The 27,003-nt window shown below is 46.6% G+C and overlaps 1 protein-coding gene across 1 annotated transcript in view; it reads left to right on the top strand.

Moving 5' to 3' along the window:
• The window catches only part of LOC117056155 (D-threo-3-hydroxyaspartate dehydratase-like), a 56,607-nt gene that overhangs the window by 7,981 nt on the left and 21,623 nt on the right, over positions 1–27,003 (top strand). Inside the window, 4 exon segments of the mRNA XM_033166327.1 lie at positions 7,874–8,097; positions 8,100–8,153; positions 14,858–14,878; positions 14,881–15,034. Coding sequence (XP_033022218.1) covers positions 7,874–8,097; positions 8,100–8,153; positions 14,858–14,878; positions 14,881–15,034 — 453 coding nt within the window.

The following is a 27,003-nucleotide window of genomic DNA, read 5'->3' on the forward strand; positions in this document are numbered from 1 at the left end:
ACTGCCCCCTCCCCTAATACTCCATGCATCCCACGCAGCTTACCATAAAAGAGAAAGTTCCCAGGGTTGACTTCGCTGAGCTGGGCCATCTCAGGGACCGGGTGGCTGCAGGAGGGAGTGGAACCAATACTGCAGAGGGAGCAGGACACCCCGGCCTCTTTCAGCCTGGAGGAGATGGGAAAAGGTTAGATGGGCCCTCGCAAAACAGATCAGGAGCTGGGGAAGCAGTCTGGGAGGTCCTGCGTTCGAATCTCGCCACCTTAGCCATGGATTCACGACACGCGTTAGGTCAGCACCAGCCCGCCGCAGCCTGAGAATGATGGGACTACAACTCCCATCATCCCAGACCACTGGTTTGGGGGTGATGGGATTTGTAGTCCCAAAACAGCCAGAGACCCAAGTTTAGGAAGCACACCTCTGGTTCACACTTGGGTGGTGAGTGCTGAATAGCCTGGAATTTCAGAGCAATGAATTACAATGGCCTTTGCTGACCTAGGGCTGCCCAGATGTTGTGGACTGCAACTCCCATCTGCCCCCCTCAGCTGAACATCTGGCAGAACCCAGGTTAGGTATGCCGTGAGCCACCCTGAGGTCTGTGCATGGAGGGCAGCCTACAAATGTAATAAATTGAATGCTTATTGTTTCTAAACTGAATGTTCATGTCAAGAAGTGGAATGCTTATTACATTGTCGTCGAATGTTATTGATATTAATTATTCTAATTAGTAATGGTTGTTGTTGTTGTTGTTGTTGTTGTTGTTGTCATATTCATTACCCTAAGGTCCCAGGGAGGGTGACGGCATTAAACCACATTAGAAACAGTTAAAAACTTTATTAAACCCCAGCATTCACTGACTCGGCAGGTTATACTGTACTGCGGTTAAGGTAAAGGGACCCTTCAGTTACACTGCTATAAATGTGCCAAATTCTAGAAATATTCTCTAATATTGCAGTCATTTCAAATTCAGACTCCTCAAAGCACAGAAGACAGGCAGTGGTCATTTGTGTGCATCCAATTGACACGTGGGTCTTTTTGGAGACGGAAGAGGGGGTGCAGCCAGAAAGGGGTTCATTGGAGGACAGGAGCTTCCCAGGCGTACAAGTGGTTGTTTTTCTACAAGTTCCTTGCAGCATCCTTGTCATCAAAATGCCAAGCTGTATTCCCCCCACCCCATATAATGAAGCTACAGTTCCCAGCACCTTAGCAAACTACCGTTTCCATGATTATTGGGGGTCTTGCGTTTAATGTACAATGCAGAAGTGGGAGGGAAGATAATGTTGGAAAGATGTAAGGCTGGGCGGTGGGGTGGAGTTGAAGAAAGACCATCTCTCCATCCCCTTGACCCCTCCTTGAGTTTGCAAATGGATGTGATTCGAACTCAGGTCTTTGTGGCTCATGTAAGCCTAGGCAGTGAACTGGGGGTGGGGCTCCTTCTTCTAAAAGCAGGCAGTGTTTAAACCCCCTTAAAACCCTTATAGTAGGGAGCAAAACCAGCTGTTATTTTGTTTTATTTTCTTGGCAGCTGCTTTGGTGAGATGAGCCAAGGAGCCCAGAAGGCGCAAAGTGTTGGCAACTCGTTTCTGTGTCCCCATATGGCCCTGCCTGCCCCCAGGGCTGCTCCCCCCCCCGAAACTGCCTCTTTCCCCTCATTCACCATGTCAGTTTGTGACATCACGGGAGTTGCTAGATGTCTGTGACATCATAGGGTACCCGTAGCCAACGGCCACAGCTGGGGAAACATCTGCACAGCCCTCCCTGGCCTCACAATGGGGGGGGCACCTCAGCAGTCATTTATTAAAAATTGCCATTGACTACCAACTTTCTGTGATGTCACAAGGGGGTGTAACCCCCTCCTCCTGTGACATCACTATCAGAGTACCCTATGATCCTAGAGATTTCCCATATAATAAAAATATGACACAAAACACAGATTTGATTTCAGAAAGACGTTTATTTAGAAAAAAATTAGAAAGCCATTGATTTAGAAAACGAGCTGTCTGCGCTTCTCTTCATGACTTTCCGAGCTGGTCTCGGGGGAAACCTCGCCGGCTCTGGACGTCCCTGAAAGGCAAAGGCAAACCGGTGATGGGATGGCGACTATCCGCCAGCTTCCCCCCAGACACTTCCACTGGAATCTTTCTGACAACTTCATCCCTGACTGGCCTGCCGTTAGGCAGGTTGCAGAAGTGGAGGGCCACCAGTATCGTCGACTTTTGACTGGTTTCCCTGCTTTCCACCTCTAGGGCTGGCCGGGCAGTTTCCCTCCTCGCTTTGGCCATCGACGTAACGTCAAGAGCTCTACGAATGCCAGCTAGCTGACCTTCTCAATTGGCAGGCCTGTTGACCTTCAGTTGAGGGCAAAAGACTCGGGTGAATGCCACCAGATAGCGTTCGCAAATATCAGCCAGCTTCGACCTCTCGGCCTCCGCTGACCTCCAAATGTGAACCTGGCTTCACCGTAGGCGCCACCACTAGAAGCCGATGGGCAACTCTCCCTCCTCACGTCATTCCGCCTAGGGACACTCACCCGCCGCCAAAGGGGCAGCTTCCCTCCTCGGCTTGTCTGCCTGTTAATAAACAAACTAGGCTTCCAAACCAGTTTGCATCCCCTCGGTCAGTAGAGTGGCCTTGCGGCATCAACCAACACTGAATGCAAACTCTTCCGGCATCCATCCTCCCCCAACAGCCGCGCCAGGTCCATTGCCAGACGACCACCAGCTTCAGAGCTGCGCTTCCGCCGCCTTCAAGTGCGATCCCACCAGCAAGTAAACTTGAACTTGCCTTCTCCTTGCTCCACAGCATTCCAGCGCCGGGCGATCGCCTCCTTCCGCCAGCCAGCTTGCCGCCATGGGGCAGGAGGCCACCCGAGCTGAGGCCTCCGCTGCTGCAACTGCCTCGGCTTTTGACTTGGCCAACATTTATACCCTCTCAGCTGCCAGATGTTTTTGTGACATCACAATGGCAGCCTCTGGGGAGGCATCACTCCTCAGACCACAATGATGGCGCAGCTCAGCAGCCATTGGCTCCTAGGAGATATATAACAATCCCCTCCCCAACTTGTGCCAATAGCTGTGAAGTCCACACTGGAAGCCGGGGGGCAGGAGGGGGGGCATTTTTCAGCCCAGTGGTTGCATTTCCCTCCACACAACACTGGTCAAACACACAAACGGACAGAACAATGAATGTTCTACGCACAGGAATCTTTTCAAGGGGTCACATGGCAGGGGGAAAGTTACCATCTCAGGAAAAAAGCACCTTTTCATCAATCAATCATTTATTGTATTTCACTAAAAGCCATTACAGATCCAGTTCCAGAAGCAGACAATCCAATAAAGCCTATTAAGAAAGAACCAGAAACAATTGTTTACAATAAATCAAATTAATAAATCCTTATTAGTCTGTTTTATATGTGACAAGTGGGTCACAGTCCAGTAATAGCCAACGTATTTTCACTTCTGGGTTCTGTCCCTGTAACGGTGCCAACATCTGTTCCAAAAATCTCTCTGGTGTTTTGATAGAGCTGACCATGGAGTATCTAATGGGGAAGATCTTCTCCTTCACCGACCCCACAATTGGATGCCCCAGAGTCATCCATTTATGTACCCCCAATGAACAACAATGCTTATAATCATTACATAGTCTGGCAATCTGGCTTGGGAATGGATATATTTAAAAATACTGATGTTGTAGACCTGGAAGGTCATTACAATAGATATGGTTGGCATGCTTATTTGTGGTATGAAAAGGTTATAGTACATAAGAGATTTCTTGAATCATGTTGTAAGACAATCGGTTTGTGAGGTATGGGAAAAATTTAAACATTATTAGAGCAAAAAACACCTTTGTGGCTCTCCCCACTAGAAGTGATATCCTTAAAAAAATGAATATGAGAAACGTTAAAGGAGCTGTTAATGGAAGTAGATCATCAATTGAAACTGAAAAGGTTTGAAGATATAAGACAATTATTAACTGATTGGTTACAATATCATCAATTAAAGATATATTCACGTTGGACAAAAAGAATGGTTTTTGTACGGAAATATCAAATTCGAAGAAGAGCTGCTGGAGAATAAAACAAAATCGCTTTCAGAAATGTATAAAATAATACTAGAATGGAGTACAAAATGAAGGGGTCAAATCTGTAATGATACACAGGTGAAAATGAGGTAACAATGGTATTTAAATCCTGGTAAATTAGGGATGTCCTAAGGAAAAGTGGGATATTCCGGGATGAAATCAGAAACCGGGAAGGCTTCTCTAAATCAGGGACGCCCTGGGAATAGGGACACTTGGATAGTTGGGGGGGCTGGCAATATTAGGAAGAATCGCCAGAGGGTCCCAGAACCAGTGCTTTGAACTATGTGATTAATTGGCAAGGCAAGGGAAAGAGCTAAACGCTCTCTTGCTGGTTCCAGACCCCAGGCACCCTCTTTCGTTGTTTCCCATAAGGGGGCGGGGGAAAGAGCAGCTTTTATCACTTTATAGCATTATATTCATAAATGAAATAAATAATAATGAAAATGTTCAGGCTGCCCTTGAATGGAAACTCCCAAGAAAGTGGGTGCAATAAACTGTGACATTTGGAATAAACGCAGAAATCCATAGCATGGTCAGAACCTGCAAATCTCCCATTAGAACGTAAGGAGAGGCTGCGGGATGAGGCCAATGGCCCATCTAGTCCAGCATCCTGTTCTCACAGGAGCCAGCCAGGGGCCTGTGGAAACCAGCAAGCAGGATTCGAACACAAGAGCATTTCTCCCTCCTAGGGTTTCCAGAAAGAGGTTTTTGGAAGCGTTGCTGTGGAGCAGAGCACAGCCATCCTGGCTAGTAGCCATCATTGCTCTCTCCTGCTCCATGAATTTGCCAAATCCTCTTTTAAAGCCATCCAAGTCGGTGGCCATGCCTGCCTCTTGTGGCAGGGAGTTCCATAGTTTCACTCTGTGCAGAGCGAAGAATTGCTTTCTTTTATCCGTCCTGAATCTTCCAATATCTGCCTCCATTGAGGATTGGATTCTTGGTTTGCTCAAACACAGGCATTCTGCGTCAGGTGTCATATATTCAGAAACCATCTTCTGGGAGTCCAGGATGACCCTCAATTCCTTACAAGCCTTTTCCCACCTGGTCTGGGCAGGCAGAGCATGGACTGACTCCAACTACAAAAGCTGAGGCTGTTGAACAGTCTCCTGGGCTGGGCTGTTGTTTGGAGGGTTGTTGCTCTTGGTTTTTTTGTATCTTGGTTTTAGCTCTTGTTGTGATCTGTGTGGAAATGGTTCCATTTGGTTGTGCTTTTTTAATGTTTTATTTAGCTCAGATGGTGGAGAACGAGATTTTTCATTTCAGGGTTGTGGGTTCGAGCCCCACCTTGGGCAAAAGATTCCTGCGTTGCAGGGGGTTGGACTAGATGACCCCCCCCGGGTGCCAACTCTGCAATTCCATGACCACCTTTGTGGTGCTGTAATTACGCGATTTTTCCATGTCGAAAGCAGCCTTGATCACAGTCTGAACTGCGGAAAGGCCAGGATACAAATAATTACGTGTGCATGCATGTCTATTGCTCAGGATTCTATCCAATTCTGCAGAGTGCAGAGTTTTGAGGACTGGGACATTCGTAGGGAAACCAAAATACTTGTTTGCAAAGCTATGGTACCAGAAACCTTACTGTATGCTTGTGAAACATGGACCACTTACTCCATCTCCATCTCCTTGAAGATTCATCAACGGTGTCTCCGAAAATTTTACACATCACTTGGGAAGACAGGCAACTAATGTCAGTGTACTGGAAGAAGCAAAGATCACCAGTGTGGAAGCAATGATTCTTCAATGTCAACTTCGTTGGGCTGGCCATGTTGTGCGGATGCCTGATGATGTCTAAACAACAACAACAAATCTTTATTAGCTGCATTTGAACAATTTGTTTCTTTTTTACATCACAAACTTTTTTCATTATTATTATTATTAGTATTATTATTATATTTTGACAAAGTAATAATCATACATAAATAAGAATAAAAATGTGCACCCCACCACCGCCAGGAATAGGCAAACCCCGGCCCTCCAGATGTTTGGGACTACAATTCCCATCCCTAGATAACAGGACCAGTGGTCAGGGATGATGGGAATTGTAATCCCAAAATCTGGAGGGCCAGTTTGCCTATGCCTGACCGAGACCATTCCATTGTAACTATCCAACCTCCCAAAATTTCAACACCTCTTGCGATGGTTTCACCCCCTTTCCATTTTAACAGTACGCATTCTGCAAACACCGTTCATATCTCCTGAAAATCGTTTATCCTGCATATTCCCATCTTATCTTAATGGCACAGGCACATGTTAACTTATCATTAATAGCCATATTCCACACCTCTTTATACCATTCTTCCATTTTATATTCTGCTTGCCCCTTCCACTTCCTGGCTACAATAATTTGTGCAGTTGTCAATAAATTTGCGAGCAAGACCTTTATAGCCTGCGAACCTTCTACCCCATCGTAAATTGATAATAATGCTACCTCTGGACTTTCGGTCAGCTTCACCCAGTGATTTCTGTTATCTCATAAACACCCTTTGCCAGAAAAACAAGTGAAGAAACAATCAAATCTCAGTAATTTGTTTCTTCAGTTGTTTTAATTCTATTAGAGTTTAGTTATTTTTTAAACGAAGGTCTTTTGTATGTTTTAGCCCTCCCTATTTTATGTTTAAATGAATATTCTAAAATGTAAAACAGAAGATGTAATAAAAAATTTATATATATAATCAGATATCGCCCAGCTCTAACCAGCATCCCAAACGTCAAACGGAGAAAAGCCATATACCAGGATATACATATATATCATTTGAATTTTTTTTGCATACAGTAATTGGATTAATCCATAACAATTTCAATATCTTTATAGGGGTTCTTCCAACCCCCGAACTTCCCCCCACTCCTCTCCCCGGTTTCGAATATTTATTTCTTCTCTTTTCTACGACTAAATAATTTTATCCAATCAATTAAAGTCTCCTTTTTCAATACCCTTTATCAAATTATATTACAAGTGCTCATCCAATCCTGCTAACGTTTTTAAATGTTTGCAATGCCCCTTTATATATTCTATAAAGTTAATCCATTCATTTCTAGATTTTTTTTGTCTTCTTGGTGTCTAATCTTCCCGGTCAATTTTGACAGAGAAAAGCCTTTACGCTCTGCAAATACAGTCCATGCACTTTGGCTGTGGTGTAACATGGGATGCCAGGGCCCGGGGCTGCTTGGGAGTGTATGTGGAGTATGCATGGGAAGAGTAGAAGGGAAGTCACTGTATCTTAAGAACGTAAAAACGAGTACAGTGGTACTTGGTTCTCAAACTTAATCTTCCGGAAGTCGTTCCAAACCATTCCAAAACCAAGGCGCGCTTCCCTAAAAGTAATGCAAAACGGATTAATCCGTTCAGACTTTTAAAAACAACCCCTAAAACAGAATTTAACGTGAATTGTACCTCTAACAAGACACTGATCCATAAAATGAAAGCAATAAACGATGTCCTGCAGTCACACAATCAATCCATCAGTAGCTGAACTGGGTTCCACACAGTCACAAAAAACAAAACGAAAAAGAGCCGCAGAAACAAAAAGCAAAAAAAGGAGAAAAAACAGACAGACTTCAGTATAACGCTCAAAATGGAAGTGCGGCACTCAAAACGGAAGCTTAAGACCCAAAACGGAGCACGTTCGCTTCCGGGAAAAGTTGCAAACTGGAACACTTATTTCCGGTTTGCAGTTTGGGTTCCAAGTTGTTTGAGTGCCAAGGCGTTTGAGAACCAAGGTACCACTGTACTTTAAATTGTAAAAATTATAGGGGGGAAATGAATATATACTAATCGTAACTCGTTCTTCCTCAGGGAGGGCGGAAATCTCATGACCGGAGGCACCCTGAGGAAGATTGTGGTGTCCACGCTGGCCGAGGGCCGTTTCTTCGCCGACGGCGGCTTTGACGACATCCTCTACGCCTACCCCCTGCCTTTCGACAAGGTGGAAGAGTGTGCCGCCTTGGCAGAAAGGTTGGACGCCTTCCATGTCCTCGTGGACAGCCACGCGGCGCTGTCCCTCCTGAAGAAGAGGCCCTGCGCCACGGGAAACGCTGGAAAGTGTGGCTGAAGATCGACTGCGAGAACCACCGAGGTACCGTGGGCTCTCGCCGGGGAAAGGCCAGCACCGCTCTGCCAGGGGGCCGACCCAGGGCATCTCAATTGGGGGGGGGGCAAAACTTAATACTGCTTTTGGCCAAGCTTTAGCTGTCGGACGTTGGCTTCACATTTGACACTAGAATACTTTGGTATACAGAGGAGTTCACGGTCGACTCAATGTCTGCAAGGTTTCCAGGTCCTGTGGCTGCAAAACTAGCCCAGATCATCCCCTCTCCGCTAATGTGCTTGGTTTGAGGTGCTTGTGCTGATATGCGGTGTTTGGTTTTTGTGCATAATAATAATAAAATAATAATAATAATAATAAATTTTATTTCTACCCTGCCCTTCCCGATCCAAAAACCGGGCTCAGGGCGGCTAACAACAAATATAAGGCAATGATTAAAACAACTTTAAAAAACAGCATAAAAAACAAATATCAGTGGGATCTCCAGGGCTAACTGGCCAGGTTAGTCATGCTATGCCAGTAGGGAGACCAGGGAGGAATTTTAATGTGGGGACCCAGAATAACATCACAAAACCGATGTCTAATGAGAGGATAACATGCTTATATCTGTCGCCGCACAAACTGGGTACCCCCACCTCTATATTAAGACCCCAAAGTAAAAAGCGGCAAGTTGAGCTAGTGACCCCTAGCACAAGAAACGGCTCAATCTTTATAGATAAACAGGGACTATTGGATACCATCCACAGGAGAGATTGATGAAAACTGAAGAATAGCCAACTAAACAATGGATTGAGCGAGCTTATTACAATCACAGCGGAAATTAACTTACTAAGATCAGTCAATGTGCAAAAACAGATTCAACGAATTCCACACAGTGTACCACCTGGAAAGATATCCCATTAGTGGCGGCCACGGCTGATGATACGCCAGTCACCACGACATTAACTAATTCAAACCATAATTTGTTCTTCTCCTGGAACATTGCAGGCTGGGGGTCTAAGAGTAAAGACCCCCTCCTCATAGATTTTCTTACCACACATGACATCATTTTTATTCAAGAATCCTGGCTATCAGGAGAATTATATTTAGGAAATTATCAATCCTATGTAGCACATGCATCACCAAGCCAAAGAGGAGGAAGATCAAAAGGGGGCATCGCCATACTAATTTCAACGCATATACAAGCAAATATTACTCAACTTCAGCACCATGCCGATTGGGTGGCGGCGGTTTACGTGGACTTCTATGGTTGCAGCCTGCTGTGCATAAATCTCTATTTACCTCCTAAGCGACTTCACGCACAAGTTGAGCAACAATGGAAAGAAGTAGAAGGCTATATTGAGACCCAGAAGGGTTTCTTCAGAAAAAAAGGGGTAAGGGGAAAAAGGAATAGGGGATCAGGCTAGATTAAAGGCCAGGCGGAATAACTCTGTTTTACAGGCCCTGCGGAAGAAGGTCAGGTCCCGCAGGGCCCTAGAGCATTCCACCAGGTCGGAGCCAACACTGAAAAAGCCCTGGCCCTTGTGGAGGATAATCTGGCTTCTTTGGGGCCCGGGACCCTTAAGCTACTGTGGACCTTAAGGTCCTCTGTGGGGCATACCAGGAGAGGCGGTCCCATAAGTACGAGGGTCCTAAGCCGCATAGGGTTTTAAAGGTCAGAACCAGCACTTTGAACCTGACCCCTTACTCCACCGAGAGCCAGTGCAGCTGGTAAAACACTGGGTGAATTTGCTCCCATGGCAAGGACCCCGTGAAGAGCCTCGCTGCAGCGTCCTGCACCCGCTGGAGTTTCTGGGACAGTTTCAAGGGCAGACATCTTGGCCAAACATCTTCACTTTGGTCTCGTCTGTCCAATACATCGTTCCAGAAGTCCTGCGGTTTTGTTCAGATGCAACTTTGCAAACCTAAGCCGTGCTGCCATGTTTTTTTATAGAAGAGTACAGTGGTGCCTTGGTTCCCAAACGCCTTGGTACTCAAACACTGTGAAACCTTGAAGTAAGCGTTCCAGTTTGCGAACTGTTTTCGGAAGCCGAAGGTGCTCCGCTTTGAGCGCCACGCTTCCGTTTTGAGTGTTACGCTGAGGTCTGTCTGTTTTCGCTATTTATTTTGCGTCTTGGTTTTTGCGGCTCTTTTTCATTTTGTTTTTGTGATTGTGTGGAGCCCAGCTCAGCTACTGATGGATGGATTGATTGTGTGACTCCAGCCCATTTTTTTATTGCTTTCGTTTATGGATCGGTGGTCTCGTTAGATAGTGTTGTAAGAAAAATCTGCCCTTATTCCCTTATGGGGTACACAAGAGCCCTTGCAAAGTCCTTTGCAGGTTCTCCATTGGTAGGAGTAAAAAACAGAGGCCAACCAGAGAAGATTGAGAGGCAAAGCAGCTAGTAAGCTTTATCTTTATTGAAGCTGTTGCAACAGCGGTGATTTCAGGGGAAAAGACCCAGAACAATGCTGGCATGCTCTTTAAAGACATTTCAAAATCCCTCCTGGAGTCTAGCCCACCCCCAGAAACAGCATCCAATCACAGAAGAGGTAATCCCAAGATCCCCACCATCCCAGATACATCAGAGCTACATCACAAATTGGGGGGGGGGGGGGGTCAGAGGAGGTAACTTGGGAATTTTCCACACCTGTGCCATCCCTCCTTGACCCTCCCAGACACTTGTTGTTGTTGGTCAGTCGTTCAGTCGTGTCCGACTCTTTGTGACCCCATGGACCAGAGCCACCAGCCATGCCTATCCTTCACTGCCTCTCGCAGTTTGGCCAAACTCATGTTAGTAGCTTCGAGAACACTGTCCAACCATCTCATCCTCTGTCGTCCCCTTCTCCTTGTGCCCTCCATCTTTCCCAACATCAGGGTCTTTTCTAGGGAGTCTTCTCTTCTCATGAGGTGGCCAAAGTACTGGAGCCTCAACTTCAGGATCTGTCCTTCCAGTGAGCACTCAGGGCCGATTTCCTTGAGAATGGATAGATTTGATCTTCTTGCAGTCAATGGGACTCTCAAGAGTCTCCTCCAGCACCATAATTCAAAAGCATCAATTCTTCGGCGATCAGCCTTCTTGATGGTCCAGCTCTCACTTCCGTACATTACTACTGGGAAAACCATAGCTTTAACTATACGGACCTTTGTCAGCAAGGTGATGTCTTTGCTTTTTAAGATGCTGTCTAGGTTTGTCATTGCTTTTCTCCCAAGAAGCAGACGTCTTCTAATTTCGTGACTGCTGTCACCATCTGCAGTGATCATGGAACCCAAGAAAGTGAAATCTCTCACTGCCTCCATTTCTTCCCCTTCTATTTGCCAGGAGGTGATGGGACCAGTGGCCACCGGTAGGCTAATGGCTGTCCTTTGTGAGGGAAATGGCCCATCCTCAGGGCAGAGACTTCTCACCCCCTCCCTGCAGATGAAAACACTTGGCCAGCTAGGAGACAAAATGGAGTGAGGCCTGTCTTTGTCTGTTTTTTCAGACATGTGGCCTTATTTGCTTGGTACATTACTAACTATTAATATATTATATGAAGAGCTTAAAATTCTTATAACAATAGTAAAATTCACGTTAAACTGCTGCTTTAGGGTTGTTTTTTAAAAGTCTGGAACGGATCAAGCCATTTTGCATTACTTTCTTTGGAACGCTTTGGTTTTGGAACGGTCTTCCGCAAGGGATTAAGTTTGAGAACCAAGGTAGCAATGTAGAGGCTTTCTCCTGCAAACACTTCCAAACAAACCATACTTGTTCAGTCTTTTTCTAACGCACTGTCATGAACTGTTAACATTTAATAGGTCGTGTGACAAAGACACATGAAAGCAGGCTGGGAAGTGCTGGGGCTGCACAATCATTCGGGCCTACTAAAGTTATCCAGGCCTAACTGCTAACTGCTGAGTCACTCTGACATCATTCTCCTTCAAAGTAGCGGCCATTTGTCTCTGTGTTCTCAGTAAGATTTCAGTCAGAGTCTGTCTGCCTCCTTTGCGAGCAGAGCCAGTGTGTAATCTCTCTCTCTCTCTCTTTTTAAATAATCTTTATTAGTTTAAAAACAAACAAATATACATACACTGAGTCGAAAAGGGGGGAAAGAAAAGTAAAAATATGAAGAAATTTAGACAAAACAAAAAAGACAAAAACAAAAACAAAATTCATCATACGAAACAACATTTTACAATCATAAGGAAAAAAACAACTTCCAATTCTTCACATTGTATTTTTATTTTATTTTCCCTTAAATTTAACGCACTAAGGAGCTTAATTGGCTTAGAGCAGTTCTTCAAACATGTTCCTCCAAGTTTACAGTGGTTTATGAGGGACAAAAAATGGCGAACTGTGGCTGAGGCAGCGGAGGTTTTAGATGAAATGGAAGGGGAGGATGGTGAAACTGACATTATTACTTCGTTTAACCTTTGGTTACTTATCATGTATTTGTTGTGTGCCATTTTTTGCAAGAGTCCGTTCAATTCCACTAGGAGATTATTTGGATAATATGTTTTAAGTATTCTTTTTAAAATATTCCATTCTCTATATATCTTTTGGTTAGAAAGCCCTCTTATCTTCCCTGACGTCTTCGCCAATTCGAGATATTCTATCACCAATGCCTGCCATTCTAGTACTGTTGGTACTGTTTCATCTTTCCATTTTCTCACAACTAGTATCCTGGCTGCTATTGTTCCATACATGAACAATGGTCTTATATCTTTCCCTATCTCCGGTGACATTATTCCAAGGAGGAAGGTTTCTGGGGGTTTTTTGAATGTAAATTTAAACAATTTTTTGAGTTCATTGTATATTTGGTCCCAGAAATCCCGGATAACTGTGCAATTCCACCACATAAGTAAATAAGTCCCAATCTCTTTTTTTACACCTCCAAACAACTTGATGACATACCTTTATACGTTTTTGCTAGTTTGGCAGGTGTGTGGTGCCATCTATTAATGTAGTTTAATATTTGTTGGAAGCCGCCCAGAGTGGCTGGGGGGACCCGGCCAGATGGGCAGGGTACAAAAAAATTATTATTATTATTATTATTATTATTATTATATTATTATTATTATATCATTTTCATCATGTTTTCTCTAAGATTAATGCACATTGTGAATTTAATATCCTTCCTCCAAAGTCTTTGCCATTGTTCCATTAAGATGTTGTGTCCTAGATCTTGTGCCCATCTTATCAGGACATTTTTGGATGGCAAATTGCTAAAGCTGGAGAATCAGGGTGCTGTCGGTGAGGACCTCGAAGGGACTGAAGGTCCAGTGGTGATGTAGCAGTGGCCCAAAGGGCCATAATGAATGTGATAATATGAACCCCTATAAATTCTTGGATATGCTTCTATAGAGAGTTATGGTAACCTGCTGCCTTAAGGAACCAATGATTTTGGCAAGGTGCCGTCTCACACTGAGATAGAAGAACAAGCAAATAGATCAATCACAAAGACGCAATCCATAAGCTAGAACATAAGTTGATACAACACAAAGAGCTAACTCAAGTTCCTATACAGGCAGACTAACAAAATGTAACAGATTATTAAAGATCAAGGTTTACTTAGCAATGCTTATTGTGCATGCGTCTTAAATTAGGTAATGCACATGCGTACTAAACTAATAGGAGGTAATGAAGAACTTGATTGGTTAATTTGAAATCCTTTGTTTAAAATGTTATAAATAACCCTGCCTGGACTTTTGGGCGGGGTTACAGGTTTGCGAAAAGATTCGACTGTAACCTTATTGCTTTGCAATAAATAATAATGGACTCCTAGCTCCTCAAATCTCTGAGTTTTATTGGCGTAGCTCAGAAGATAGGCCATTTCAGTCATAAATAAATCATGGCATGGAGTACCGTAATATGTCATGTGTCGTTGCTCATCTGGGGTTGCATTTACCTAATTTTAAGACCTGCTAAGGAACAGGTGGTTGTTAATCATGTTCTGATCTGTATAACCACAGAATTCAAAGAGGGTGCGCTTTCTTTTCCCCACGACTGTATTAATGAAACCCAAATATCTTTTGAATTCTCCGGTCGTGTTGTGACTTCTTAGCAGCCCTCTCGTTTTTGGAAGTCGGAAGTTGAACAATTCAGCACCCCTTTCATGCAGCTCCCGGGGGCTGGATGCAGCCCAATTGCCTTCCCAATCCAGCCCACAGACGGTCTGGGAATCAGCATGTTTTTGCATGAGTAGAATGTGTCCTTTTATTTAAAATGCACCTCTGGGTAACTTGTGGGGCATAGGAATTTGTCATCCCCCCCAAAAAAATATAGTCCTGCCCCCCACAAGGTCTGAGGGACAGTGGACCAACCCCTGCTGAAAAAGTTTGCTGACCCCTGGCTCAGTCGGTAGAGCATGAGTTTCTTAATCTCAGGGTTGCGTGGGTTCAAGCCCCCCCCCCCATGTTGGGCGAAACATCCTTGGCATTGCTGGGGGGAGGGACTAATTGACCCTCCCAGCTCTACAATTCTATTGACTCCCCATGAAAGGCGGGGTTTGGGGCGGGGCTTGGAGACAAGGGGCGGAGCCACCAGCTTTCACCTCCTTGCTGCCGCTTGTGGAACTCTGCCGGGAGGAGGATGGAAGCAAACATGGGACGACTTGGCCCCATCGGCCATTGGCTGCAACTCCTGCAATCGTTGGCTCTGTGGCCCCCTACTGCTGGCCTTTCCACTTTCCGCCCTATCAGGTCCCAATGGGCACCAGCCAGGAAACTTGTGCGCTGTACCTCTCCCATCTCCTTTTCTCCGCTTTAATTCCAGCTGGCCTGAGGCATTCGGACCCGCTGCCCTGGAGCTCGCCAAGGCCATCGCAGAAGGGGCCACCGAACTGGCGGGGATATACGCGCACTGCGGCAATTCCTACAGCTGCCACGGAGCGTCTGAAATCCAGGCCGTGGCTCGCACCACCACTGCGTTGACCCTGAAGTTCATGGACCAGTGAGTGCTTTTAAGCCTTCATTCGCTTGCAGGATATATTTACCGATTTGCTGCTTTAAATATCCCACCGTTCCCCCTCCAAGGAGCTCAAGGTGGCCTACACTGCTTATTTAACCCCCACAACAGCCCTGTGAGGTAGGTCAAGCTGAGACGCAGCGGCTGGCCAAAGGTCACCCAGTGAGCTTCAGCGCTGAAGGAGGATTCGAACCCAAGTCTCCCGAGTCTTACCCTCATACACTCTGGCTGTGTCTTACCCTCATACACAGCCTGTGATCCTATAGAATCATAGAAGTGTAGACTTAGCAATCCCAACCTTAGGATTCCACAGGTTAACCCTCCAAATGCATTTCTTAACACAAGTGCGACTACAAATAGCTCAGCTGGTAGAGCCTGAGGCTCTTAATCTCAGGGTCACGGGTTCGAACCCGTGTTGGGCAAGGAGATTCCTGCATGGCAGGGGGTTGGGCTACATGACCCTCAGGGTCCCCGCGGAATTCTGTGTACAGTATTTTATTTTAATGTGCATTTTTGTGTGCTTCCCCATGTGGCCACTAGGGGGCAGTGGGCTCTCAGCATCAAAGGTCCCTTCTGGTCCATAGCAGAAATAACTAAGTCTCTTTTTGTTTCATTATATTTTGAGTTTATTATATTGTACTGTATTTTATGCTGTCAACCGCGCTGAGATCTACAGGTATAGGTTGGTATACAAGTTTAACAAATAATAACAATACAGCTTAACAAATATCGTCGTTTCCATACAATATTCCCTCAGCATTTTGACTTCCCGTTCTTAACATCCGTGATGTTTCTGTTCAAATCTTTTATCTTAGATGTAATACTTATTAACATATATCCTACATTACGTTCCTTTATCGTTCTCGTTCCTTTGCCTATATTTCCCGTCCTGCCTGCGATTTCCTTTGGCTGTAATATTTTCTCGGATAACCTGAAAGGGCCCTCCAGTTTTCCACAAACGTTTTGTCATTTGGGTCATCTATTTTTGCCGTCTCCATACAGTCCCACAAACGTTTTTGTCATTTGGGTCATCTATTTTTGCCGTCTCCATACAGTCCCATAGTTTTAAAATCCACCCCTCTATCGTCGGAACGTCTTCCAATGTTTCTCTCTCTCTCCCCCCTCCCCCCCCTTTGCGAGTGGATGAGAAGCTTTCCTGTTTTATTGGGGCAAATTCCTCTCAGATGTTTCCGTGGAGGTTCAAATTAGTTGCAGGCAGGAAGTGGCACACAGTTTAGGGACAGGAGGAGGGATGGGGGGGAGGGAGGGGGGAGAGGAGAATAAAGCAAGAGGGTGGAGGCACAATACTTTCCAGGCCAGGCCTTTAAATCACCCACATGCAAAGCAGAAGCGAAAGAGGGGGATTCGCCACAGAGACCACCGGGCTGCAGAACGCACCTCCTTTTCCAGCCTTTGGAAGTTCAGAGCCTTTGATGTGAGCTTTGATATGATGGGAACTCAAACTCGGAGCAATCAGGTGGGACAACATACCCCCCAACATTTCTCCGATGAAAACAGAGACGTCCCGTTCCATAACGATAATTTTTGCTATTTATACCCCACATATCTTACTGGGTTGCCCCAGCTACTGCAGGCAGCTTAAAAGGTAAAGGGACCCCTGACCATTAGGTCCAGTCGTGGACGACTCTGGGGTTGTGGCGCTCATCTTGCTTTGCTGACCGAGAGAGCCGGCATACAGCTTCTGGGTCATGTTGCCAGCATGACTAAGCCGCTTCTGGCAAACCAGAGCAGGGCACGGAAATGCCGTTTACCTTCCTGCTGGAGCTCTCCTGTCTCCTAGCAGTCTCCTCTTTCCCAGGCTAAACATGACCTGGCACCCTCAAACGTTCCTCATCAGGCTTGGCAGCGGGTAGGTCACTCAAAGCCATCAACTCAGACGTCACAAGAAATGCAAGGTTGGGAAGGTGGGGTGTATTATCAGAGAGAGGGGGGTCTTTGGCTTTGCCCTCTAATAGATCTCTGGCCAGCTCTGCGCTTGGACACTCTTTTTAAAAAATGGATTAGATCCTGAGGTCCGGGAGAAGCAAGAGAGTCAGGATCTCGGCTGGACATGGATCAGAGCAGCAGGGTCAGAGTCGTTCTGGATCAGGGCAAGGAAAGCAGAAGCACTTACAGAGGTTTCTCAAGAACCTTTGACAAAAGACATTGCCAGGGCGTTTTTACAAGAGAGGGGGGGAAGTCGTCTGCCCCCTTCCCAAATCCATAAGGAGAGTCCTGCCAGATCAAAGTCCAATTAATCCAGCGTTGTGCTGGACCCAGTGGCCCAACCGGATGCCCCCAGAAGCTCAGAAGGAGACTGCTCTTTCACAGTACCTAAGAGATAGACTGCATCTGGATATGGAGGCTAGTTAGGCCTCTCCATCTCCAATCCTTTTTCCAATCTCCTTTTAACATAATAAAAGGCTGCTGGATCAGACCAGTGGCCCATCTAGTCCAGCCTCCTGTTCTCACAGTGGCCAAGCAGATACGGTACCTGTGGGAAACCAGCAATAAGGAGCTGAGCACAAGAGCCCTCTAAACAGGTAACCTCCAAGTTAGATTGCTGCAACTTGTTGCCTCTGAAGACGATTTGGAAACTTCAGCTGGCACAGAATTCGGTAGCCAGGTTGCTCACCGGAGCAAGACAGTTTGAGCATCTTACGCCCATCCTGAACCAACTGCACAGGCTAACAGTTGGTTCCCTGCCCAATCCAAAGTGCTGGTTTCAACCTAGAAAGCCCTTCTTTGTGTGCCTCCTCCATGAGACGTCCAGAGGGCAGCAGCAAGGGAACAGGGCCTTTATGCAGTGGCTCCCGTTTGTGGGATGCTCTCCCCAGAGAGGCTTGCCCGGTGCCTTCATTAAACACATTTAGGCGCCAGGCGAAAACATTCCTCTTCAAACTGAACAAATTGACTTCCCTCTAATTTGTTTTGTTTTTGCGTTGTTTTTTTCTTGTTGTTGTTATTTTGGGGAAATCAATAAAACGTTATTAAAAGCAACGTTCCTCTTCAACCAGGCCGAGTAACCCTTCTAAATATATACCCTTCTAAATGTGTTTCTGGGACTGGGTGTTTTTCCCCGTCCTCGTTTTTATTACGCATTTTGTGTTTTATATCTCATATTTGTATGTTGCTAAATGCTCTGAGATCTGTGGATGAAGGGTTGTTATACAAATGTAACAAACAAATAAATAAAACTGATACAGTCACACCTTGGTTTTCGAACAGCTAAGTTCCTGAACTTTTTGGCTCCCGACTCCACAAACCTGGAAGTGAGTGTTCCGGTTTGCAGACTATTACTGGAAACCGAACGTCCGACGGGGCTTCTGCGGCTCCCAATTGCTGCGCTTTGGTTTCCAAACGTTTTGTAAGTTGAACGCACTTCCGGAACGGATTCCGTTCGACTTCCAAGGTACGACGGTATTCAAAAGCACATCTGCCTCTGACTGTGGAGCCAGCGCACAGCCATCGTGGCTAGTAGCCATCAATCGCCCTCTCCCCATGGTCATCTCCGTGTCTTGTGGCAGCGAGTCCCACAGGTTAATCCTTCCATTAGCACCTTAGAGACCAACTAAGTTTGTTATAGGTATGAGCATTCGTGTGCATGTATCTGAAGAAGTGTGCATGCACACAAAAGCTCATATCTATAATAATAATAATAATATAATAATAATAATAATAATAATATTTATTATTTGTACCCCGCCCATCTGGCTGGATTTCCCCAGCCACTCTGGGCGGCTTCCAACAGAAATCAAATACAAAAATATCAAACATTAAAAACTTCCCTAAAAAAGGGCTGCCTTCAGGTTTTTTCTGAATGTCAGGTAGTTGTTTATTTCCTTGACCTGTGATGGGAGGGCGTTCCACTAATAACAAATTAGTTGGTCTCTAAGGTGCTACTGGAAGGAATTTTTTAATTTATTTTTTTTACTATGGCAGACCAACACAGCTACCTACGTGTAACTACGTTAATCCTTTCACTGCCCAACACTCGCCTCCCATCCTGATGAGATCTCGGTGGCATCTCCCCCCACCCCCTGCTTATGGGTCATACGACTCCTGCACACAAGCCAACTGCCCTTGATGTCCTCCCCCAGTTAAAAAGGCCATAAATGGAGATCTCTGGCTTGCTTTTATGATGCACCCGGTTAATATTATGCGGGGTCCCTCCTCCTCCTCCTCCTCCCCTAGTTTCAGGTGAGGACCTTTGAAGCTGCCTCTTCAAAGGCTGCAGGAAAGTTGTGGCTGATGTTTGCCAATGCAACTTGCAAACACACCCACACAAAGCCAGATCCCGGTTCACACCCAGGAGGGAATGGCTGGAGAGGTTTAGCGCATGGCTGTGAAAGGGTGGGTGGGCGGAGCACTATTTTTGCATTGGGGGGGGGAGCATATACTCCCACATTTCTCAGATGAAAATAAGGACGTCACCTTCCACAATGGTTATTTTACTATTTAAACCCCAACCATCTAACTGGGTTGCCCAGTCCCCTTGGGCAGCTTCTAACCTATATGAAAACTGAATAAAACATAACACATTTTTTTTAAAAAAAACTTCACTATACAGGATTGCCTTCACACAGGTCGGGGGTCAGATAACTCCATACCCTCCAAAATTTCTCCGTTGAAAATAGGGGCATCATACCATACCCTCCAACATTTCTCTGATGAAAACAGGGATGAAGAATTGCTTTCTTTTATCCGTCCTGAATCTTCCAATATCTGCCTCCATTGAGGACTGGATTCTTGGTTTGCTCAAACACAGGCATTCTGCGTCAGGTGTCATATTCAGAAACCATCTTCTTTGGAGTCCAGGAAGACCGGCTCAATGCCTTACAAGCCTTTTTCCACCTGGCCTGGGCAGGCAGGGCATGGACTGACTCCAACTACAAAAGCTGAGACTGTTGAACAGTCTCCTGGGCTGGGCTGTTGTTTGGAGTGTTGTTGTTCTTGGTTTTTTTGAATCTTGGTTTTAGCTCTTGTTGTGATCTGTGTGGAAATGGTTCCATTTGGTTGTGCATTTTCTTAAAAAAAAATGTTTTATTTAGCTCAGATGGTGGAGAACGAGATTTTTCATTTCAGGGTTGTGGGTTCGAGCCCCACCTTGGGCAAAAGATTCCTGCATTGCAGGGGGTTGGACTAGATGACCCCCCGGGGTGCCTTCCAACTCTGCAATTCCATGACCCCCTTTGTGGTGCTGTAATTACGCAATTTTTCCATGTTGAAAGCAGCCTTGATCACAGTCTGAACTGCGGAAAGGCCGGGATACAATAATTACGTGTGCATGCATGTCTATTGCTCAGGATTCTATCCAATTTTGCAGAGTGCAGAGTGTTTGAGGACTGGGACATTCGTGGGGAAACCAAAATACTTGTTTGCAAAGCTATGGTACTACCAACCTTACTGTATGCTTGTGAAACATGGACCACTTATAAACGCCATCTCCATCTCCTTGAAATATTCCATCAACGGTGTCTCTGAAAATTTTTACACATCACTTGGGAAGACAGGCAAACTAATGTCAGTGTGCTGGAAGAAGCAAAGATCACCAGTGTGGAAGCACTCCAGTTGGAGAACAGCCTTTCCCAAAGGTGTAATGGGCTTTGAAGACACTCAAACTCAGGGTGAAAGGGAGAAACGTGCTAAGAGGAAGGCAGATCCACACTGTGATCAACTTCCGTGAGGAAACCTATGTCCCCACTGTGGAAGGACGTGTGTATCCAGAATTGGCCTTCACAGTCACTTTCATTGTTAAAACCGTTTTTATGGAGACCACATCAGGGCCGGGGAGTTATTATTAGCCCTGCCTAGCGTGTGCTGAGCTTCCCCTCCTGCCTTCCTGTCACTTGTAGGTCGCTGACCAGTTCTCCTTCCAGGAAAGAATGTTTGCCAGATGCTCCTCTCGAAATCCTCTCTCTTCCCAGGCCCAGGCTGGCTTCAGGATGGGGTGGAGGGAAGCAAAATCAGAGGACGATAAAAGATGTGTGTGTGTTTAGATTTTAATTCTTTACAAGGACACGCTCAACTCAACCTACCCAGGGTATGAGGCTGATCTCATAAACCGGTGGCTCCCAAACTTTTCAAGCCACTGCCCGCTTCCCATATAATGAACAAGGCACAAAACAAACATTTGTTTTCAAAAAGACCTTTATTTGGGGGAGGGGGAATTAGGAAGGCATTTATTTCCTGCTTGGCAGGGGGTGGACTGGATGGCCCTTGTGGTCTCTTCCAACTCTATGATTCTATGATTCTATTATTTAGAAAGCTGAAGGTGGCTGGCTTAAGTCCTGTGGTTGGGCGACTGTCCCTGGAAAATAGGAGCACTTGTAGGCTTTGCTTTCACTGTGGGGTCATTTTACATTACATTTCCCTCTGAATTCCGTAAGTGATGGGTGACAAAGACAGTTGTGATTTCTTTTTATTTTCCTGGAAGCTGCTTGGGTGAGAGGAGCCAGAGGCGCAAAATGTTGGCAACTCGTTTCTGTGTCCCCAAATGCCCCTGCCTGCCACCAAACTCCCAGGGCTGCTCCCATCCCCGAAACTGCCTCCTTCCTCTCATTCGCCATGTCCGTTTGCGACATCATAGGGAGTTGGTAGATGTCTATGACATCATAGGGGTCCGTAACCAACGGCCACAGGTGGGGAAACATCTGCACAGCCCTCCCTGGCCTCACAATGGGGGGGGGCACCTCAGCAGTCATTAAAAATGAGGTGCCCCCCATTGTGAGGCCTGGGAGGGCTGTGCAGATGTTTTGCCAGCTGTGGCCATTGACTACCAACTCCCTGTGATGTCACAAGGGGGTGCAACCCCCTCTTCCTGTGACATCACTCCAGAGAGGAGTACCCTATGATCCTAGATATATCTCATATAATAAAAATATGGCACAAAACACAGATTTGATTTCAGAAAACTGTTTATTTAGAAAATAAATTAGAAAGCCCTTTATGTAGAAAACAGGAGCTGTCTGGCTTACTGTTAAGTCCTGCGGTTCTCTTCATGACTTTCCCGGCTGGTCTCGGGGGAAACCTCGCCGGCTCTGGAAAGGCAAAGGCAAACAGATGAGTGGGATGGCCAACGTCCGACAGCGTCAAAGCAGACACCTCCCCTGGGTAATGCCTGGCAACTTCATCCCTGGCTGGCCTGCGCAATGGGCAGGCTCCCGGAAGTGAAGGATAACCAGTTTTTGTTCACAAATGGAAGCCAGCTTCATCTGCCTTGCGGCATCCGCTGGTGTCCAAATGTGAAGTCCGCTGGCTCCAGTTGAGCACCTCCATGGCTGTGCCGGGCAGCTTCCCTCCTCTCCTTGGCCACCCGTTTAATGTCAAAAGGCCGACATTCAATTGGTAGGCCTTTTGTCATTAAATGGATGGGCCAAAAGATGGGTGAATGCCAGCCAGTATGTGTCCACAAATAGCAGTCAGCTTCATCAGCCTTGCGGCCTCGGTTGGCGTCTATTTGTGAACACTGGCTTCACCTAGACGCCTCCTCTAGAAGCCAAAGGGGCAACTCTCCCGCCCACTACCAGCTGGCCTGCACCTACAAATATCAGCCAGCTTCAGCTTAGGGCGTCCACTGACATCATTTAAATGCAAATGCAGAACGCAGGGTTACCGCCTAGGGGCATTCACCCGCTGCCCTAGCGGCAGCTTCCCTCCTCGGTTTGGCTGCCTGTTACTAAACAAACTAGGCTTCCAAACCAGTTTGCATCCCCTCGGTTAGTATGGTAGCCTTGCGGCACCAACCAACACTGAATGCAAACTCTTCCGGCAGCCATCCACCACCAAACAGCCTGGCCAGGTCCATTGCCAGGCGTCAGCCAGCTTCAGAGATGAATATCGGCCCTTCAAGTAGCAATCCCACTAGCAAGTCAACATGAACTTGCCTTCTCCTTGCTCCACAGCATCCCAGCGCTGGACGATCGCCTCCTCTGCCGGCCAGCTTGCCGCCACCATCTGGTCTCAGGGAAATCCTCACCGGCATTGGATGTCCCTGAAAGGCAAAGGCAAACCGGTGATGGGATGGCGACTATCCAACAGCGTCCACCCAGACACTTCCACTGGCTTCTGTCTGACAACTTCACCCCTGACTGGCCTGCCGTTTGGCAGGTTGCAGAAGTGGAGGGCTACCAGTATCAACATCCACATGTGAACTCCACTGGTTTCCCTGGCTTCCACCTCTAGGGCTGTGCCGGGCAGCTTCCCTCCTCGCTTTGGCCATCGGCTTAATGTCAAGAGGTCTAGGCCTGTTGACATTAAGTTGATGGGCCAAAGCTACAGGTGAATGTCACCAGATAGCGTCCACAAATATCAGCCAGCTTCATGGGCCTCTCGGCCTCCGCTGACATCCAAATGTGAACCTGGCTTCACCTAGGCGCCACCACTAGAAGCCGATGGGCAACTTTCCCTCCTCACAGTTCCGCCTAGGGACATTCACCCGCTGCCAAAGGGGCAGCTTCCCTCCTCGGTTTGGCTGCCTGTTAACAAACAAGGCTTCCAAACCAGTTTGCATCCCCTCGGTCAGTATAGTAGCCTTGCGGCATCAACCAACACTGAATGCAAACTCTTCCGGCATCCGTCCTCCCCCAACAGCCGCGCCAGGTCCATTGCCAGACGTCCACCAGCTTCAGAGCTGAGTTTCTGCCGCCTTCAAGTGCGATCCCACCAGCAAGTAAACTTGAACTTGCCTTCTCCTTGCTCCACAGCATCCCAGCGCTGGACGATCGCCTCCTCTGCCGGCCAGCTTGCCGCCACCATCTGGTCTCAGGGAAAACCTTGCCGCCATTGGATGTCCCTGAAAGGCAAAGGCAAACCGGTGATGGGATGGCGACTATCCGACAGTGTCCACCCAGACACTTCCACTGGCTTCTGTCTGACAACTTCACCCCTGACTGGCCTGCCGTTTGGCAGGTTGCAGAAGTGGAGGGCTACCAGTATCAACATCCACATGTGAACTCCACTGGTTTCCCTGGCTTCCACCTCTAGGGTGCCGGGCAGCTTCCCTCCTCGCTTTGGCCATCGGCTTAATGTCAAGAGGTCTAGGCCTGTTGACATTAAGTTGATGGGCCAAAGCTACAGGTGAATGTCACCAGATAGCGTCCACAAATATCAGCCAGCTTCATGGGCCTCTCGGCCTCCGCTGACATCCAAATGTGAACCTGGCTTCACCTAGGCGCCACCACTAGAAGCCGATGGGCAACTTTCCCTCCTCACAGTTCCGCCTAGGGACATTCACCCGCTGCCAAAGGGGCAGCTTCCCTCCTCGGTTTGGCTGCCTGTTAACAAACAAGGCTTCCAAACCAGTTTGCATCCCCTCGGTCAGTATAGTAGCCTTGCGGCATCAACCAACACTGAATGCAAACTCTTCCGGCATCCGTCCACCCCCAACAGCCGCGCCAGGTCCATTGCCAGACGTCCACCTGCTTCAGAGCTGAGTTTCTGCCGCCTTCAAGTGCGATCCCACCAGCAAGTAAACTTGAACTTGCCTTCTCCTTGCTCCACAGCATCCCAGCGCTGGGCGATTGCCTCCTCCCGCCAGCCAGCTTGCCGCCATGGGGCAGGAGGCCACACGAGCTGAGTGCCTCCACTGCTGCAACTGCCTCGGCTTTTGACTTGGCCAACATTTATACCCTCTTAGCTGCCAAATTTTGTTGTGGCATCACAATGGCAGCATCTGGGGAGGCATCACCCCTCTTACCTCACAATGATGGGCGCAGCTCAGGAGTCATTATCTCCAAGGAGTCATATAACACCCCCCCTCCCCAATTTGTGCCAATATCTATGCAGCCACACAGGAAACCCAGGGGGGCAGGAGGGGAGCATTTTTCAGCCCAGTGGTTGCATTTCCCTCCACAGAACACTGGTCAAAACACAAATGAACAGAACAATTAAAGTGAGACTCATCTATGCACAGGAATCTTTTCAAGGAGTTACATGGCAGGGGAAAAGTTATCATCTCTGGAAAAAAGCACTTTTTCATCAATCATTCATTTATTGTATTTGAATAAAAGCCATATACAGATCCTTTTCCAGAAGCAGCCAATCCGATAAAACCTAATAAGACCCAGAAACAAGCAGCCATTAACAATAAATGAAATTAATGAATCCCAATAAGGCTGTTTTATATGTGACAAGCGGGTCGCAATCAGGTAATAGCCAACCTATTTTCACTTCTGGGTTCTGTACCTGTAGCGGTGCCCACGTCTGTTCCAAAAATCTCTCTGGGGTTTTGATAGAGGTGACCATGGAGTATGTAGTGGGGAAGATCTTCTCCCCACAAATAATCTTAACTACCTTGGAACTTTCCTGTCTCTTCCATCTCAGACTGATGTGGCATCCTTGGAAAGCGGAAAGCTGTAACTGCATTTCTCAGGGAGGGAGAGGTCAGTGTATGCAAGTCTTGGGCTCTGGTGTGGTTGGATTTCAGCAAATGGTCCCAAAGGGGAGTGTTTTGAGACATGGATTGAAGATAAATCTTGCTCCTTGAACTAGATCTACTAGTACTTGGGACCCTCTAATCAAGGCAAACCCCACTGGTATTCCCCCAGAGTCCTCCTATTATGTACCCCCAATGAACAACAATGCTTATAACCATCACATAGAAGTCTGGCCAAACTCCTTTGACCAAGCCATTGCCTTGGGAGTGGATATTATTTAAAAATATGGATATCGTAGACCGGAAGGTCATGACAATAGATATGGTTGTCATGCTTATTTGTGGTATGAAAGGTTATAGTACATAAGAGATTTCTCAGATCATGTTGTAAGACAATCAGTTTGTGGGGTTTGGGGAAAATATAAAACATTAATAGAGCAAAAAACACTTTTGTGGCATTGTCCACTAGACGTGATATCCTTAAAGGAGCTGTTAATGGAAGTAGATCATCAATTGAAACTGAAAAGGTTTGAAGATATAAGACAATTATTAACTGACTGGTTACAATACCATCAATTAAATGATATATTTAAGGTGGGCAAAAATAATGGTTTTTGTACTGATATCTCTAAATTTAAAGAAGAGCTGTTAGAGAATAAAAATTACTTTTAAAATGTGTAAAATAATATTGGAATGGTATACAAAGACGAACGGGTCAAATCTGTAATGATACACTGGGAGAAGTTATGGAATTGGGATTTAATGTTCACAGTTTGTTATACATTGAAAGAAAATCATATGAAAATGATGTACCAATGTTATTTAACCACTAGTAAATTACCAAAAAGGAATGGGGAAAATTTATATCTTATCTTAAAGACTATTGTAAACAGTTGAAATCATTAGTAGGATTGGAATATTACTTGTAGAAGATTTTAATTATTATAAAAGATGCAGGAGGAAATAATTTATAATAGGGCCCACAAAGGGAGGATGGAAGGCCAGGAGATTCCTTGGAATCTTGTTTTTATGATTTATGTTTGATATATCTCTAAAAAAATTAATCTGAAAAACCAAATAGATATCATTTTTTTATAATAAAAAAACTCCTTTGACAAAGAACAGTGGGGAAATTGGTCTCTCCATCCTGAAAACTCCTACTTAACATCCTTCATCTACAACCCTAAGGTGCTCAATTAAAGCTCTAGCCCGGGGGTCAGGAACCTGCGGCTCTGGAGCCGCATGCGGCTCTTTCGCGGCCCTGCCGCGGCTCCGGGGCGGCTGCCTGGGTGCGGAGGTGGCGCGGAGTGGTGGGGGCACTGCGCCTGAGAACTCCTCGGCCGGAGGGAAGACGCGCCAGCCCTGCCCGCGATGGAGGGGCGGTTTGCAGGGGGGAGAGAGGAGGGAGGGAGGGGGCAGCCGGGGGGAGGCACGGGGGGCGGGGCCTGGTGCGACGGCGGCAGCGCAGTTGGCGGAGCGGAGCGGGGCCATCCCCGCCGTGGCCCGCCACTGTGAGCGCACAACAGGCGCTCCTCCTTCGGCTCCGGGGCGGCTGCCTGTGGCGCGGAGTGGTGGGGGC

The sequence above is a fragment of the Lacerta agilis genome, chromosome 12 (genome assembly GCF_009819535.1).
Source record: "Lacerta agilis isolate rLacAgi1 chromosome 12, rLacAgi1.pri, whole genome shotgun sequence".
Taxonomy (NCBI): Eukaryota; Metazoa; Chordata; class Lepidosauria; order Squamata; family Lacertidae; genus Lacerta; species Lacerta agilis.